Genomic DNA, 17,619 nt, shown 5'->3' with positions numbered 1-17,619 from the left:
TTCTTCAGCGGGAATTCGGCGGCAGGTGCTTCCCTCTGAGAGGGACCCGCCGCCGAACAGCCCGATGTGCCGCCCCTTCCCCTTGGCCGCCCCAAGCACCTACTTGCTGTGCTGGTGCCTGGAGCCGGCCCTGCGTCTATAGTATTTGTAGAGGCCTGAAAATGCTTTTCTGGAGGCAGCTCTTCTAAAGCCAATTTCTCAACCTAGAGGTTGGGAACCGATGTCTGCGGGTTGTGACTACCTTGCTATTCCAATTCTGTGAAATGGGAGAGGGGTCCCAGTTAGATCCCATCTAGATGAGAGGAGGCCTAGGGTGATCAGGTGGGTCGCAACATGACAAAGCTTTGGAACCCCTGTTTTACGCTGTGACTGACAAAAAACATGGTCTCATGTGGCCTACAATGCCGCCACCTGTTTTCTTCGCTCTCTTTTCTCTTTTTCTTTTTCAAATGCACATTGCCCTAAACAGTGAATCTGATGGATCACTGTGCGATGGTGTCCACAGACATATTTCCTGCAGTAAGCCCCACCGTACTCAATGGAGACCTTTACCGAGGGTGAAAAAGTTTGCGATGTGTAATATTTTAAAATCTGTTTTTGCTCAAACAAATCATTGCATCTGTTTTGTATCTATCATTCATACAATCTGTACTTGTATTTAAGCACTTTAAATGTGTAGGAGATTGTTTAACTGTAATGCGAGGTTAGAGGCCAAACCTTTCTGCTTAACAAGCCATTCTGAAAGACAGTCGCCATTAAACCTACCACCATTAAGGTTCTCATAATAAATTGAAAAATGAAAAAAAAGTCCTTCTGCCTCCCACACTTCTAGACTGAGTTCAGAAGAGGCAGCTGTGAAGGGGGGGGAAAAATGAATCTGAAGTCTATTATGCAAGCTAGCAGTCAGCTTTGTAATATGGTTCAGGCCACCTCTCTCTTTCTGAGAAAAGTAATGCAGAGATGAAGACTGAGCCTGATTCTGCATTCTGTTACGCTGGTTTGATGCCTCTGTACCTCCATCAAAATGGAGTACAGAATTGGACCTTTCGGCTTTTATGTTTTTTAATAGCAATGGTAACCTGTGGAGTCTCTATACATGAGATGAGCCTGAACCATCAGCCCAGATGTGAATGATCTCAGACTTGGCTCACATTAGGATCCATCTTGGAAATGTGCAGTTACGACCCCGCTCTAATGCCCTCCGCGGTCTGATTTTTGTCAAACATCCCACAGCTCCCATTACCTCAATGCCTGAAAATCAGGCAATGGTTTTCTCTTGAGATGACTTTGGGCAGTCCATGAAAGTGTGCATTGTGGGTCAATCAACCACAGATGATTCCTTCTGAGATGAAGGGCCTGACTCTTCCATTCCTGTTGTACCAGTAGCTCCCACTGAAGGGGCTGAGGGTTAAGCCCTAGGACTCTGTATTAACTAATAACAATTTAGGACTAGATTTTGTCACAAAGATACAGTCCAAACTGCAATCTAGTCCTTAGTATTTTTGTTTCCGTGAGCCCTAAATAAGAATCTATGAAAGATGCAGTTTTTTGCATGTCATCTATGTAAGATACAGAGACACTGATGTCACCGTTAAAAAGATACCCTTTGCCAACAGCTACCAAACAGTATCTGACACCTTATTTATTGCCATATGCACAGAATAACTATGCAGTCTCTGATAAGCTGTGTGCTAACTGCTGGTGAATGTTGACTGGTAATGGTGCCAGCAGTAGATGTGCTGAATAAAATACTTACATGCATTGTTTACTTTGCAGCAGTTTAGAATTCTAAACCTTTCCACATTTTCTCATAGGACGTTCTGCTTTCTTCAATGAGTCATGGAGTCAGCAAGCAACACAGGTTTTGGGAACATCATAAACAAGGTGTGCCAAAATGAAACCTCCCCAAAAGCAAATGCTAGTAGGGAGCCAACCATAGCAGCCAACAAACTGAATGATATTCCGGAAGCATTGCAAGAGGTGAAAAAACACCCCGGGGAAACAGCAGTAGAAAATGTATTGGAGAGAATAAAAATGGCAAAGAATGGCAAGGAAAAACAAAGTAATGATTTAGACAGAGCAGGATTTAAACGGAAATTAGAAAGTGAAGAAAAGCCAGCTGTGAAAAAAGAAGCAAGAATGTTAGAGCTTGATAATCAGTTAGCCACAACGCCTCTGCCTCATATTCCTCTGAAAAGTCTAATGGATGTGGAAATAAAGTTGGTCTACATTGATGAGGAGGATATTACATATGAGTTTGTTGGGACCATGGCATCTACCAGCACACAATCAACGTGTCGAGATGTTGAAATAGTAGACTCTCTGAGTGCACCTAATTTCAGCTTTCTGCCACAGATTGACAAATGGCTTCAGGTAGCCTTAAAAGATGCCAGCACTTGCTATAGACAAAAGAAGTATGCAGTAGCAGCAGGGCAGCTCAGAACAGCACTTGAGGTATGAGATTAAAGTAGTATAGATTAATGGCAGAAAACTATGAAATGCAAGGCTATGATTGCACTGAGTGGTTCTGACAACATCATAATGAGCAACGGTCACAATCTTGCAATGTGATTTCAGGCCAAATCTGCAAACTAAGGGATATACATAAATCCTGGGGTTTGTGAGGCATTATAATAAACACAACAAAGCTCAAGTGATTTGTGGTGTTAACTGAACCCTAATGTACTGTAATATACTGTATGAGGGGGAAAATGTGACTGCTAGGATAAATGCATTGTTGCTCTATCACTTTATTTACTCCTGTATTCTACAGAAAGCAAGGATGGATCAGTGGTTAGGACATGAGCCACTTCAAAGACTTGGGTTCAAGTCCCTACTTTGCCACAATGTGGCCTTGAGCAAGTCATTCTCTCTCTCTGTGCTTCCATTCCCCATCTGTACAATGGGGATAAATAGTACTTTCATACTTCATTGGGGTGTTTGCAAGGATAAACACATTAAACCTCATAAGGTACTCAGATACTGCAGTAATAGGGATCCTATGAGGATCAATGTTTCTCCTTGTTCATTGCCATTACTATCCATCTTTAACCCCAACTTTTTCCTGTCGCCTTATGAACAGATCTGTGTTGGGCTTATTATTATTATTAGAGCTATGCAAACAATAGTTATTTTGATTCAGTAGCCCAACCAAAGAAAAAAATAATTATGGGTCAAACTAAACACTTTTTCATTTTTGAGTTTTTTAACTTAAAATTGAAGCAAATTTCAAAACAAAAAGTGCTTTAGAATCAAAACACTTTCTTTTGAGAATGTCGACACAAAATGTTTTGATTTTTGGGGAGGAGGAGGGAATTTTCTCTTTGTTTTTCAAGCAAAACAATTCAGTGAATTTGACACAAATCTGTGAAATGTTTCAGTTGACCTGAATCTGCATGTAAAACTTTAGCTGAAAAAATTCACCCAGCTCTAACTGTTATGTCCGTCTTGTGAGGGAATGTGACATCAGAGGTAAATAAACCAATTATCATTTTCTACTTTCTCCCTTAATGCATTTGCATCTTATTAGTTAAAAATGTATCATAATATTTTTAATGAAAAATCAAATCTTTGGATGCATATCTGAAAAAAAAGATATTTTGATTCATATTTCATTCACTGTAACTGGATCAGAACTACAGAAGCAAAGTGAACCTGGATGATCTGAAACCCCACACCTCTTATGCTCCCATTTACTGTATACTAAAATTCTCATGTTCATCTGAATCCCTGTTTATCTACATTACTTTAATGTATCCCATTGTAATATTAGATGATTCACTGCCATTTGTTGCAAATAGAAATGTATATAGACAGACAACTGAGGGCTGATGGACCACAGTGAGTGAGAAGAAAATAATTCTATGTTCCCTTATACCATGCAGGACAATGGGTACAGGTCTGCCTACCAGGAGATGGAGACAGGAGTAAAGCAACATTTTTGTCACTTGTCCAATAAAAGGAAAGGATCCTGCCCTGTTGTTTTCCTCTTCCAGCAGATATGCCTGTAAATAGTTCTTTCAGTGGCCAGGCAACAGTAGACTTTGGTTATTTATTACTTTTAATTTGATGATTTCCACCCCATTCCTCCAGTCACTTATCTTCTGCTGGGATTAGACAGGCTGTAGAGTGCTTTGCAGGGAAGACTTTGAGTTTGTGTGAAGTTGTGTTTTGCTCTCATATTCCTTAGAGCTCTCTATGGGGAGGTAACCCCTGGCTGCTATGTGTGGTTCTTTTTCTCCTAATTATCAGGGATCAATCTGCTAGACAGAAGCCCTCTGTGGATATAGCCCAATTTTTCTCACCAACTAAGAGACCAGAGCTTCAGCTTCAGTGATGATTGCAAAATCTCAGCTGCTCCAGACACAAAAGAAGTAAGATCTTGGCTAAGATTTCCAAAACCGAGAGATGATTTTGAGTGACTATTCTTAGTGGCCCAAGCACCTTAAAGGAATCTAATCTTCAGAGGGCGGATGCTCTGCACTTTCTGAAAAATCAGGCTCCCAAAATTAAAGTTCCCAAAATCCCTAGTCACTTTTGAAAATCTTGGCCAAGTTTGTGAGTGAGGTACCATAGTTTCACCAGTGCTATAATAACTTCCTAGATGAATGGAATAAAAGGAGGAATTCCCATGGCTTTAATAAGAATACAGTGAATTCTATTGGAAGAGAAGGAAGAGAAAAATTGTGAAATCTTTAGGAAGCCACAGCATTGCAAAGTTATGCCCAGATTTCTTTGGTGCTGCCAGTCTCAGTTAATTATATTGGAAATCCCTTGTATTATAACCGTGTAATTCAGACTGTGCCAGTAGAAGTCATGGTTCATAATAATCACATAATGGGCAAGGAATTAGACGTAATCAGATTTTAGTTTCCTTGTCGTGTTTCCATAATGCTGCTATAAAACCGACATAATCGCAAAAAAGCACCAGTTTTTTTACATCTTTATCAGATTGATGTACAGTCGCTCTCTCTCTTGCTCTTGCTCTCTCCTCTTTTAAACAATGAAAAATAACAGAAATTGGATTACAATTGCCGGGAACAGGCTATGATAAACTGTTTGCTTGTGTGCAGAATCAACCTTAATGATGTCATCAGTCTCTCTTAATCATTAGTGATTAGCCTGTTACCCTTGTATCATGCTGCAGCCAAAGGCTGCATCAAAAGAACTGATATTACAGCATTTTGAAGGTAGTGTCTCCAGAAGTTCATGTAGGTGCCCTATAAAGCTTGAGTGATGGCCACTATCCTCACAGATAAGGCGACAGCCCAAGTTAGTCTTGCCTTTTTTCCAATAAGTATTGCAAAATCTCACCCATAAAGGGCTATTAAGAATTTGGAAGCTAGAAGTTTTACCTACCCTGATGTTAGGCTCCTAAGTCATATTTAGACTCTAAAACAAGTGGCCTGATTTTTAAAAGTGCCAAGCATATAGCAGACTCTACCTCTCCTCCACCATCCCCCTTAACTTCACTGAGCCATCATCTTGGCCATTATCTTTATCAAAAAGTACATAGATTTCTATTTTGGCTTTATGAAGGAGGACAGGAAAATGTTGATTCTACACAGAAGTCATTAAAAAGGCAAATTATTTTGAGGGTGATGCTTATTGACATCTGGCCTAGCTTTCCGGTTTCTAAGGACTAATCTCAAAGGGACTGATATTTAGACCCTTATTTTAGACACTTTATTGAGCAAATCAAGGTGACTGGAAGTTGTAGTTATTTAACTCATCTCTTCCTGCAAATGTCCACAAAATGTCTCCATGCTTTATAATTATGTGCAAAAACATAAGTATCAGAATAGCCATACTGGGTCAGACCAATGGTCCATCTAGCCCAGTATCCTGTCTTCAACAGTGACCAATGCCAGATGCTTCTGAGGGAATGAACAGAACAGGTAATCATCAAGTGATTCATCCCCTGTTGCCCATTCCCAGCTTCTGGCAACAGAAGCTAGGGACACTTCAGAGCATGATTTTGCATCCCTGCCCATCCTGGCTAATAGCCATTGATGGACCCTATCGTCCATGAACTTATTCAGTTCTTTTTTGAACCCTGTTTTAATCTTGGCCTTAACAACATCCTCTGGCAAGGAGTTCTACAGGTTGACTATGTGTTGTGTGAAGAAATACTTCCTTTTGTTTGTTTTAAACCTTCTGTCTATTAATTTCATCTGGTAACCCCTAGTTCTTGTGTTATGAGAAGGAATAAATAACACTTCCTTATTTACTTTCTCCATTATTTTATCATATCTTCCCTTAGTTGTCTCTTTTACAATTTGAAAAGTCCTAGTCCTAATAATCATATGGAAGGTGTTCCATACCCCTAATAATTTTTGTTGCCCTTTGAATTCCATCTGCCATTTTTTCATCAGTCACCCAGTTATGCAAGATCCCTTTGTAACTCTTCACAGTCTGCTTTGGACTTAACTATCTTGCATAATTTTGTATCGTCTATAAATTTGCCATCTCATTGTTTACCCCTTTTTCCAGATCATTTATCAATATGTTGAACAGCATTGATCCCAGTACAGATCCCTGGGGGACTCCACTACTTACCTCTCTCCATTCTGAAAACTGACCATACATTCCTACCCTTTGTTTCCTGTCTTTTAACCAGTTACCAATCCATGAGAGGACCTTCCCTCTTATCCCATGACAGCTTATTTTGATTAAGAGCCTTTGGTGAGGGACCTTGTCAAAGGCTTTCTGAAAGTCCAAGTACACTATATCCACTTATCGCCCTTGTTCACCAGTTTGTTGACCCCCCCTTAAAAAATTATAATAGAGTGGTGAGGCATGATTTCCCTTTACAAAAGCCATGTGGACTCTTCCACAACAAATTGTGTTCATCTATGTGTCTGGTTATTCTGTTCTTCACTATAGTTTCAACCAGTTTGCCTCATACTGAAGGTAGACTTACTGGCCTGTAATTGCCAGAATCATATCTGGAGCTTTTTAAAAAAAATTGATGTCACATTAGCTATCCTCCAGTCATCTGGTACAAAAGCTGATTTAAGTGATAGGTTACATACCACAGTTAGTAGTTCTGCAATTTCATATTTGAGTTCCTTCAGAACTCTTGGGTGAATACCATCTGGTCCCGGTGACTTATTACTATTTAATTTATCAATTTGTTCCAAAACCACCTCTATTGACACCTGAATCCAGGACACTTCCTCAGATTTGTCATCTAAAAAACTGACTCAGGTGTGGGAATCTCCCTCCCATCCTCTGCAGTGAAGAATGCAAAGAATTCATTTAGCTTCTCTGCAATGGCCTTGTTTTCCTTGCGTGCTGCTTTAGCACCTCGATTGTCCAGTGGCCCCACTAATTGTTTAGCAGGCTTCCTGCTTCTGATGTACTTTAAAAAAAAATTGCTGTTAGTTTTTGTGTCTTTTGCTCGTTACTCTTCAGATTCTTTTTTGGCCTGCCTAATTATAGTTTTACACTTGACTGCCAATAAGTTAATGAACATTATGGTTAAGAGTTTTCATGCACGTGGGCCAGGAAATTCAAACTTATGGTTCCCAAAGCAACTGTCAGTAAGACACTTGGCACCTCAACTGAGTCTCCAACTGCAAAACAATCACAGATACCATTCAGATTTAAGGAAAGAAATTATTGTTTTATCCTGACATATCATTTGTTTATTTTGAGTCTGAGGCACCAATCCAGAAAAAGCATACTCCAAGGTTTAATTGCATGAGCAGTTCCATTGGAGTCAAGTGCTACCATAACACAAACAATCATTAACAATAATAGCACTTATTTTCTTAAAATATCCTTTGCACACCTACCTATAGGTTTTTACAGCATCAACACTCTTCTGTCCTTGCTTTAGAGGTGCTGCCCTGCACTAGTGACACTATCCTTGTATTTCTCAGAGTATGTTCTATGTACTAACCTGATAGTAAATGTGCACATGTAAATGTTGATTTTGAAAATCTAACTCTAAAGATGTCACATTTCATTAATCAAGGGAAAATATTTGGAGAAGAGGAAAATTGAATTTCTTGTCTCATTCAGAGACTCTTATATATAAGCCTACATCCTCACTACAGGGGGGGGTCGATTTAAGATACGCAAATTCAGCTACGCGAATAGCGTAGCTGAATTCGACGTATCAGATCCGACTTACCCTGTTGTGAGGACGGTGGCAAAATCGACTGCCGCGGCTCCCAGTCGACGGCGCTTACTCCCACCTCCGCTGGTGGAGTAAGCGCGTCGATTCGGGGATCGATTGTCGCGTCCTGACGAGACGCGATAAGTCGATCCCCAAGAGATCGATTTCTACCCGCCGATTCAGGCGGGTAGTGTAGACCTAGCCTTAGAAAGCATGCTATTGATCACCACAGATGCAATAAAAGTGCTGTTATCAAGAGAAGAATAAGTTGCTTTTCACCATTTCTGTACTATTTATCAGCCATTAAAATAATCAGACAGGATTTTTTGCTGCATTACACTTGATCTGGGGTAGGACAAAATAATGCTTCCTTGGAGAACTCTCATCAATGGAGCTTAAGAATTAAGTGGTTTCTGCCACTAGCAAGGAGAACACCTGAAGAAATTGGTTTACTGTCCCTGTATCTTGGCAATATGGTATGTGGAGAGGAAAGCTCTGTAAATTCACCTTAGTTTTTAGCCTCCATCTGTTGGAACAGAAGGAAACATCTGGATTGCTATGAGGGGATATGAGAAATAACTCTTCCGCTTAATCAGGTGTAACACCGCCAGACCCCGGTTGTTGGCGGGCGGGATTGAACCTGGGACCTCTGGAGCTTAGTGCGTGAGCCTCTACCGCATGAGCTAAAATCTCACGCTCTCACTTGCTCGCTCTCTCTCTCGTTGCCACTAGATGGTACAGAACACCACACCCAGGAGGTGTGTGGGTTACAAAAGCTCTACAAAACCCAGACTTACATATGTCAAAAAATATTGTTGTGGCCATTTGTTAATAACTTAGCTAGCAAGAAACATGATGCCTTGGGGGGGAGGGGGGGGGAGAGGGTCAAAAGAGCTGATCTTAAATCTGATCTTAAATTAATCTTCCCAGCATCAGAAAGTGTAAAAATACTTCATAAACATCATGCTATGTCATACATCTTTTAAAACTTTAAATTTTGCATTCTGTTGTCCTGAAAATATTTTTCTCCTGGTCATTAAACCAAGAAATGAAAGAAGCTAACAACTACTCTGTTACTTAAGAGCATAGAAAGAATCCCACAGTATTGCAGTACATACTATATCCAGAGTGGAGTGTGTCTCTGGGATATGAAATTCATCCCACGAGTGAGGTGAAGACCTCAAATAAAGTGTGATTAATTCACAAGAGTGCTATTGTGGTCTTTTTCATGAGCTGGATTATTTCCATATTCCACAGATGGCTATTATGGGCTCTGTGTCTGTGACACTGAAACAAGCATTAGTGTCTTTTTTTTTTAAGTGCACTTTCTGATTTTAAATTAACCCTCTGTGTGAGTTGCTGTTGCCTTGTGAAACAAGCTTTTGGCAGGGACACTCTCTCCACCTTCTCAACAACACCATCCTTGAAGGCCAGACATTTGGGGAGAGAAAATTAAGGTGGTAGGGTACGATGGGCATAATTACAATTAGGCAATAAGATCCAACATAGCCTTCCATCATGTGGCTTATGACACGCCTTCTGTGCAAATGAGGCAGGAAGCAAAGATGAGTATTTCCCAAGCAGCTGCAACACCTACACAAAACAGAAGGTTAATCTGAAATAGCATGGTCAGATAGTGCCTACTAGGCACATCTGGCCTGCATGGAGTCAATGTAGACCCCTCTGCTGCAGTGGGCGCTTTAGGAGGCATTGAGCACAGTGTCTGCTAGCTAGAGCTCTTAGGGCGTGCAGCCACTGCACCATGCTTGGAGATATATGGGATATATTCTTTTCTGCAGCCAGTAAACTCTTACTAGCTGCTCTGAGGGATTGGGGGCAGCCATTTACTGCCTTCTCCATGTTCCTTCCTGTGCCTTTTGGCATGTCTTGTGTCCCAGGGAGTACACAGGGGACTGCAATTATAGCTGATTCATGCACAGGCATGCAAGAGAAGAGAGGGCATCTCCATGTTATTTCCTCCAACCCCTCCTCATTGTGCCCCTGAACAAGCCAGCTACAGTCTGACCTCTATGAACAGAAAAATCCCATGGGCTGAAGCTGGAAATTCAGTCTCTGTACTGTATTGCTTTTCAGAACTGAATCAGACCCGGAAAAATTTTTGAAGGAGAAAGTAGTTAAGGACCTTGAGGTGAATGGCAATTGGGACAAATTACAACATGGGTTTACGAAAGGCAGATCGTGCCAAACCAACCTGATCTCCTTCTTTGAGAAAGTAACAGACCTTCTAGATAAAGGAAATGCGGTGGATCTAATATACCTCGATTTTAGTAAAGCGTTTGATACTGTGCCGCATGAGGAATTATTGGTTAAATTATAAAAGATGGGGATCGATATGAAAATCCAGAGGTGGATAAAGAACTGGTTAAAGGGGAGACTGCAGCGGGTAGTACTGAAAGGTGAACTGTCAGGTTGGACGGAGGTCACCAGTGGGGTTCCTCAAGGTTCGGTTTTGGGTCCGATTTTATTTAATCTATTCATTACTGACCTCGGAACCGAATGTAGGAGTGGGCTGATAAAGTTTGCGGATGACACAAAGTTGGGAGGTATTGCCAATTCGGAGAAGGATCGGGATATTCTGCAGGGAGACTTGGATGACCTTGTAAATTGGAGTAATACTAATAGGATGAGATTTAATAGTGAGAAGTGTAAGGTGATGCATTTAGGGATGACTAACAAGAATTTTAGTTATAAGCTGGGGACGCGTCAGTTGGAAGTGACGGAGGAGGAGAAGGACCTCGGAGTCCTGGTTGATCGCAGGATGACTATGAATCGGCAATGTGACGTGGCTGTGAAAAAAGCTAATGCGATCTTGGGATGTGTTAGGAGAGGTATTTCTAGTAGGGACAAGGAGGTGCTGCTTCCGTTATACAAGGCGCTGGTGAGACCTCATTTGGAGTACTGTGTGCAGTTCTGGTCTCCTATGTTTAAAAAGGATGAACTCAAACTGGAACGGGTACAGAGAAGGGCCACTAGGATGATCCGAGGAATGGAAAACCTTTCCTATGAAAGGAGACTTGAGGAGCTCGGTTTGTTTAGCCTAACCAAAAGAAGGCTGAGGGGGGATATGATTGCTCTCTTTAAATATATCAAAGGGATAAATACCAAGGAGGGAGAGGAATTATTTCAGCTCAGTACTAATGTGGACACGAGAACTAATGGATATAAACTGGCCGTGGGGAAGTTTAGGCTTGAAATTAGACGAAGGTTTCTAACCGTCAGAGGGGTGAAATTTTGGAACAGCCTTCCGAGGGAAACGGTGGGGGCGAAAGACCTCTCTGGCTTCAAGAGTAGGCTAGATAAGTTTATGGAGGGAATGGTTTGATGGGATAAAGTGATTTTAGTCAATTAGGCATTAACGAGCCATCGCTGGTAAAACAAGGGTCCGGCTGTAGAATCTTGCCTGTATGCTCGGGGTTCTACTGATCGCCATATTTGGGGTCGGGAAGGAATTTTCCTCCAGGGTAGATTGGCAGAGGCCCTGGAGGTTTTTCGCCTTCCTCCGCAGCATAGGGCAGGGGTCGCAGGCTGGAGGATTCTCTGCGACTTAATTTAAAGACTTCAAGGGAAAGTGGGTGGGTCAGCTTTTGTGGCCTGCATCATGCGGGAGGTCAGACTAGATGACCATATTGGTCCCTTCTGACCTTAAAGTCTATGAGTCTATGAGTCTATGAGACCCTTAAGTTATTTTATTATCATCATCATTAAGGCAGCCAGTAGGAACCCCATCCCAGGATCAAGGCCCCATTGTGCTAAGCGCTGCAAGGAAGATAGTCCTTGCCCCCAGAATGCTTAGAATTAAGATGCTGAGCTTACACTCCAGTAGTAAAGTTTTATCCTCTAGTAACAAAGCTGTTCCTTAAATGTATACGTTGAATTTAACTTTCTTGAAGAAAGGCCTCATAATCAGCAGTTTTTCTCTCCCTATAGGACAATCATTATATTTTTAGGCCTCAAAGCCAAGACATTGATTTTTTTTTTCACTGCTACTTATTGTCTTTTATTGCTCTAGAAGATTTTAGATCAGGGATGTGAAACTTACAGATGGATCAAATCTGGTTTGTGGAATGGAGTGGGATTCTGTTATAATGATCCATTTGGGCATAAACCTCACCTTTTCATCACTGAATTTGAATCTTTCTGTCTTCCAGGCATTTCTAGAGTGCCTATCACCATGGTAGAGCTAAAATCTGCACCGCTATTTGTCAACAAGGGATCTCACTCTGCCCTGCTCCTTGTTTGAGCTGATGTTACTTATTTGGCTTACATAGTGCTTTTTCTCAAAGAATGCTATGTGTGAATCCATAAAAGAATGTGTTCCCCGATCAGACTTGTACAAAAGCAAAATCCCTATTACAGAAGGGACAGAGCATATTTTGATATCCTTTCAGGGCCAGAGCAGATCAGTCAATTTATAATTAGTTCTAATTGGCATCTTTACATGCTATTAAATTATTTACCTGGAGGTGACAGGCTTTCAAAAGCACAAAATATTTTCCTATTTCCTTGGAAACATTAATAAACAAAATAATAATAGTTGTAAAAAAAAAAAAAAGTCACCCTTACCTGTCACTTACAGCTGAAACTCCCACTGCTCTGTATGAGTGACAGGTAAATGTTTCACTACCAGTGAGAAACTAAGATGTGGTCCATATAGTGGACCCTCAGTAGGCATCATACAGAGAAGGGAGGATGGTCCAGTAGTTAGGGTACTTGCCAGAGAGATGGGTTCAATTCCTTGTTGACACAAGCTTCCTGTGTGACCTTGGGCAAGTCTCTTAAAGTTTCTGGGCCTCCTGGAAATCAAAATGGGGTACTCATTCTTCCCTGCCTCACAGGAGTGTTGTGAGGATGAATATATTAAAGCTTCTGGGGTGCTCAGATACTACAGTAATGGCAGACAGAGAAGTACCATAGCCAATATGATAGCAGGTGGTTGTGTTTGAATAGACAGCTTAGAGATCTTGCATGCTGGGGAGCTTCTTTCCTATTTAGTAGGCTGGAACCATCTCTAAACTTTCCTGAATATTGCACAGAAATGAAGTGGGTGGATCCAACAATAAGGAGGCCCCAGATATGGCTTGTGACTAATGTATTTTAACTAATATTTTATTACCTGTATTTATGAGCCATGCAACCCACTTCTGAGCGTGTTTTTGATATGTTCAAAAACACCAGTTAGTAGTGATTCACCAACAATTACGAACTGGCAGGCAATTGCTAGATTAGTCACTGTCACCTCATTAATGTGAAAGGAACCCCAAACCACCAACCCCACCCAATTCTATAGGCCGGAGTTACCTTCTGCCTAAGCCACTGCACTATGAGCCTTGCATTATGTTAGGTACTTTTATGGCCCTATCAACATAGTATCTGAGCACCTCACAGACACTAAGGCAAGTACTTTCACTATATCCCCATGAGGCAAGGAAGCGTAATTGTCCCTAAATTACAGATGGGGACGTGAAGAGCGAGACTAAGTGACTTGCCCAGGTTCACACAGGAAGTCGTTGACACAGCCAGGAGATGAAGCCAGCTCTGCTTTGGCTCAGTTCAGTGCCTTAAGCATGAGTCCATGCTTCTTCCTAGAATCAAGGTGCTTCCATAGAAAAGCTCCCCGTCACCAGTGTCTGGGAATTTACATGCTGGGACAATTAATTAGAGCACCTGGGCTGGTGGCCACTGTCTGGAAGGTGCATAATAGGATTCCACAGGGCACGAGGATTATTATTTAATTTGTGACTGTGGCATTTCATCACTGGAAGCAACATTGATTGAAAACATGGTGACATTCAGCTTAATTTGTAGGGAGAACTCCTATCTGGGCAAGTACGGCGAAAGTCCAAACATCAACAGTGAAGATTAAATAGCACAGGCAGGTGGTGGTAATGGTGGGGGTGTTATGTATAGTATTTTTTACCTGAAGAGTCTTTAAATCAAATTGCTGCCCACTTATACAGACTCCTCTAAGAAGAGAGCTGAAGATGCAGGCTGAAGTGGGCACTCTGCGTTGGTAAGTGTTCATGGACTGATTGGAAGGTAACTTTATCTATGAGGACAGTTTGGAGAAAATGTGTTATTAAAGTACTTTATTTCCATTTAGAGATTCACACCAGCACACACAGACAGCAGACAGTGACAGCTCTTACCAGACCCATTTGTTATTTTACACTCTCAAAGGCTGAACAGGAGTAGGATGAATATAAGTGCTGGAAAGCTGTATACCTGTGAAGCAGACAATGAAAGGCGTAGGTGTGTGTAGTCGGGTTCTGGATGCTTTTGGGGAGCGCTTTGGTTTTGCTTGTTGATAATGCAAGTGAGATTGCCAGGTTTCTAATACCTCGTGCTGACAGCACCATTCAGAGCAAGACTCTCTTTGGAGTTTACCCCACCACACACATTACTGGAATTGTGGAAGCAAGGGAGGCTATGCTGATACTGCTTGAAAATAACTTCCGCAAACGGTTGCTTTTCACCAGTTCTGGTGAGTTGGCCATCCAAGTGAAACAATTACTTCTGTTTCTCACCGATGTTGCCTTAAGACTTGGTTTGGTGCACTGAGATGTGTGAAAATTTGTATATAGTGGTAGAGTTAAATGCCATTGTGTCTTTGGGTGGGATTTGAATGAAGAGAAGGTGGGGATTGGTGTAGTGAGAGTGGGAGTTGGCTGGGGGCAAGATGGTCAGATTAACAGGAAAGGAACGTAAATTGAGTGGCTGCATTTGGGTGGACTGAATCTATCCAAAGACCAGAAGAAAGGAGGCTGCAGGAATCAAGAGAGGAGAGAGAGAAGCTGAAGAGGACCCCTTGGTTACAAGCCTGGTTGACAGGATAATGGTGTAGCCAGCAGTAACAGAGAATGGGTGCAGAAATTTGCATGGCCTTGCACTAGTAGGGTGAATCTGTCCCTTATCTGGACTAACATATTAACATCTCATGCTGTGGATGTGTGATACTAGATATGGTAGATCAGAAAGTGCCACAAGACATTTGCAAGACAAGATGCTCTATAAATGAGATTTGATTGTATTGCTCAGACCACAATAGCTCCTCTGGAACCATCATGGTATATTGATTCAATAATATATGTTTAATTGCAGAGTTGTGGGTTTTTGCTTCCCTGACCACACCTTTCACCTTGGCAATATTCACATCTGGAGCATATTGTGAAATAATGATTCCTAATGAGGGTCACAGTTTTATAGTACTGCACACAGGTTTATATGATGGTGGATTCATTTATGTAAAATGGATGACATTTTCTGAAAACTTAGTGTCCTGATTTAACACTTCTGATGTAAATAATTTATGATAACAGCACCAGCTGCGGGTTACAAGTAGGGTAGAACCTTGGACTGAAATTAGGAGAATAGACAGGCATGACTAAGGGGTGGGACTGCTGCAGGGACTGTATGCTTAGCTATTGTAGATGAGAATACTTCATGTCAAGTTTATATATATATCTATAATATAGTGTAGCAAACGACCACTGTCTTTTAACAGCCAACTAGAAATGAACACAAACTGAAATGCGAGATCTAAGCATGCCCTGAGTTTTGTGGGCATTTGACATCTGAATTTTGCAAATGGCCCCCAGCTTCATTGGGGCTGAACAAAAGACCCACATCCTCATACCCTCAAATTTTGGGGAGCTGGAAATCTGGAGCTGGATTTGAATTTTTTACTTTCAGGCCCACCCTGCAACCAATCCATTCACATACTCTTAATTGTTGAAGAGAGACACACTAAAAGTTGTTTTAGACTCTGGCTGAGAAAAGCACTTACACATGTGGGTCAGGGCCCTTCCTGAATACTGATGCTTTCCTGAATGGGGGCCTTAAGTATAAGAGAAAAGCAACAGAGGGTCCTGTGGCACCTTTAAGACTAACAGAAGTATTGGGAGCATAAGCTTTCGTGGGTAAGAACCTCACTTCTTCAGATGCAAGAAGTGAGGTTCTTACCCATGAAAGCTTATGCTCCCAATACTTCTGTTAGTCTTAAAGGTGCCACAGGACCCTCTGTTACTTTTTACAGATTCAGACTAACATGGCTACCCCTCTGAAGTATAAGAGAGAATCTTCCAGAGTTTTGCATGTCACAGGTGCACCTAGCTCACTGCCAGCACTATCTAAATAATAGACAATTATATCCCCATCTATACGCTATACAAAACATCCATGGCAGAACAGCTTGTGAAAAGCCTGGTGAATTTAGCTCTTCTTGTGTGACAGCTGCATACAGTTTTAATAATGAATTAAAATGATATGACCCTTTCATTGTGCAGAAAGTTATTTACACAAATATCATTAACAATAAAGGCAGAGTTTTTGCATAGATTTCCTGCTCAGTTGACTGAAGCTATAACCCAAGATGTCGATATAATGTTGAACTGAAGAAGAAAAGTTGGGCTTTGACCAATGATATCACTAAGAGCCAATCCTTTCCTCTTTTTTTTCCCCATCCACACTGATTGTTATGGGTTATACTATGCCACTGTTAACTAGTTCTTTATTATACTGATGTCCTATCATTTTGCTTGGAAAGTGAGGCTGAACAGAATATACTCAGGTTTCAGAGACAGTATTTATTTATTTATTTGTTTGTTTAATTATTTGGAAAAAGATATTTCGTTTATATGAAGGTTGTGGTGGTCAAGCCATAAACAGCAGTGGGTGCTGCCAAGTCTTGAAAGCTATTCCTGGAAGTAGCTTTCTGTAAGAGGCAGTTCCTGGGACGAAATTGCAGTGTTAGAACTGTTGGCTGATGGACATGCAGTATGATTCGGTGTTGTTGTAGGCCTGTTGGTCCCAGGATATCAGAGTGACAAGGTGTGTAAGGTAATATCTTTTATTGAACCAACTTCTGTTGGGGAGAAAGGCAATGTTTCAAGCTTACACAGAGCTCTTCTCCAACCAGCGGACAAAATTCGGTGATGAATCCTGGTCACGAGCCATGAGGCATGTTGCACATACACTAAGGGGAAGTAATTCTCATCCTCAAAGGAAACCTGCACAACACTTTCAAAAGACGAGCCTGGGAACTTAAATTCATAACCTTGCTGGACACTAAAAATCATGGACTAGTGGTTTTATTATGTCGGTATAGCAGGAGAGTTAAATCAGCTGGAAGAGCATTGCAGTGTGCACACTCCACTGTTTTGTCAACGAAAGCTGCCTTTTGTCAACAAAACTGTGTAGTGTAGACATGTCCTTAGTTTCCCAGACCTGAAGAAGAGCTCTGTGTAAGCTTGACAGCTTGTCTCGCTCACCAACAGAAGTTGGTCCAATAAAGATATTTACCTCACCCACCTTGTCTCTCCTGCAATATGATGGCACTCCTGAACACAGTACTTAGTGATGATAGTCTTGTGGTTAAGGCGTTGGATTAGGATTTAGGAGATCTGAGTTCAATTTCTTCCTGTCACAAACTTCTTCTGTGACCTTGGCCAAATCTCTTTATTTGTATTCCTGTACCA

The 17,619-nt window shown here is 41.4% G+C and overlaps 1 protein-coding gene across 1 annotated transcript in view; it reads left to right on the top strand.

The window, feature by feature from the left end:
* Window positions 1–1,839: 1,839 nt before the first annotated feature.
* SPATA16 (spermatogenesis associated 16) overlaps window positions 1,840–17,619 on the top strand; it is a 122,881-nt gene continuing 107,101 nt past the window's right edge. Inside the window, exon 1 of the mRNA XM_065411238.1 lies at window positions 1,840–2,454. Within this exon, the coding sequence (XP_065267310.1) occupies window positions 1,840–2,454 (615 nt within the window). The remainder of the gene's footprint in view (window positions 2,455–17,619) is intronic.

This window comes from Emys orbicularis, chromosome 9, assembly GCF_028017835.1.
Source record: "Emys orbicularis isolate rEmyOrb1 chromosome 9, rEmyOrb1.hap1, whole genome shotgun sequence".
NCBI lineage: Eukaryota > Metazoa > Chordata > Testudines > Emydidae > Emys > Emys orbicularis.
The sequence above is the reverse complement of the archived record's forward strand: the minus strand, read 5'-3'. Positions and strand labels throughout refer to the sequence as shown.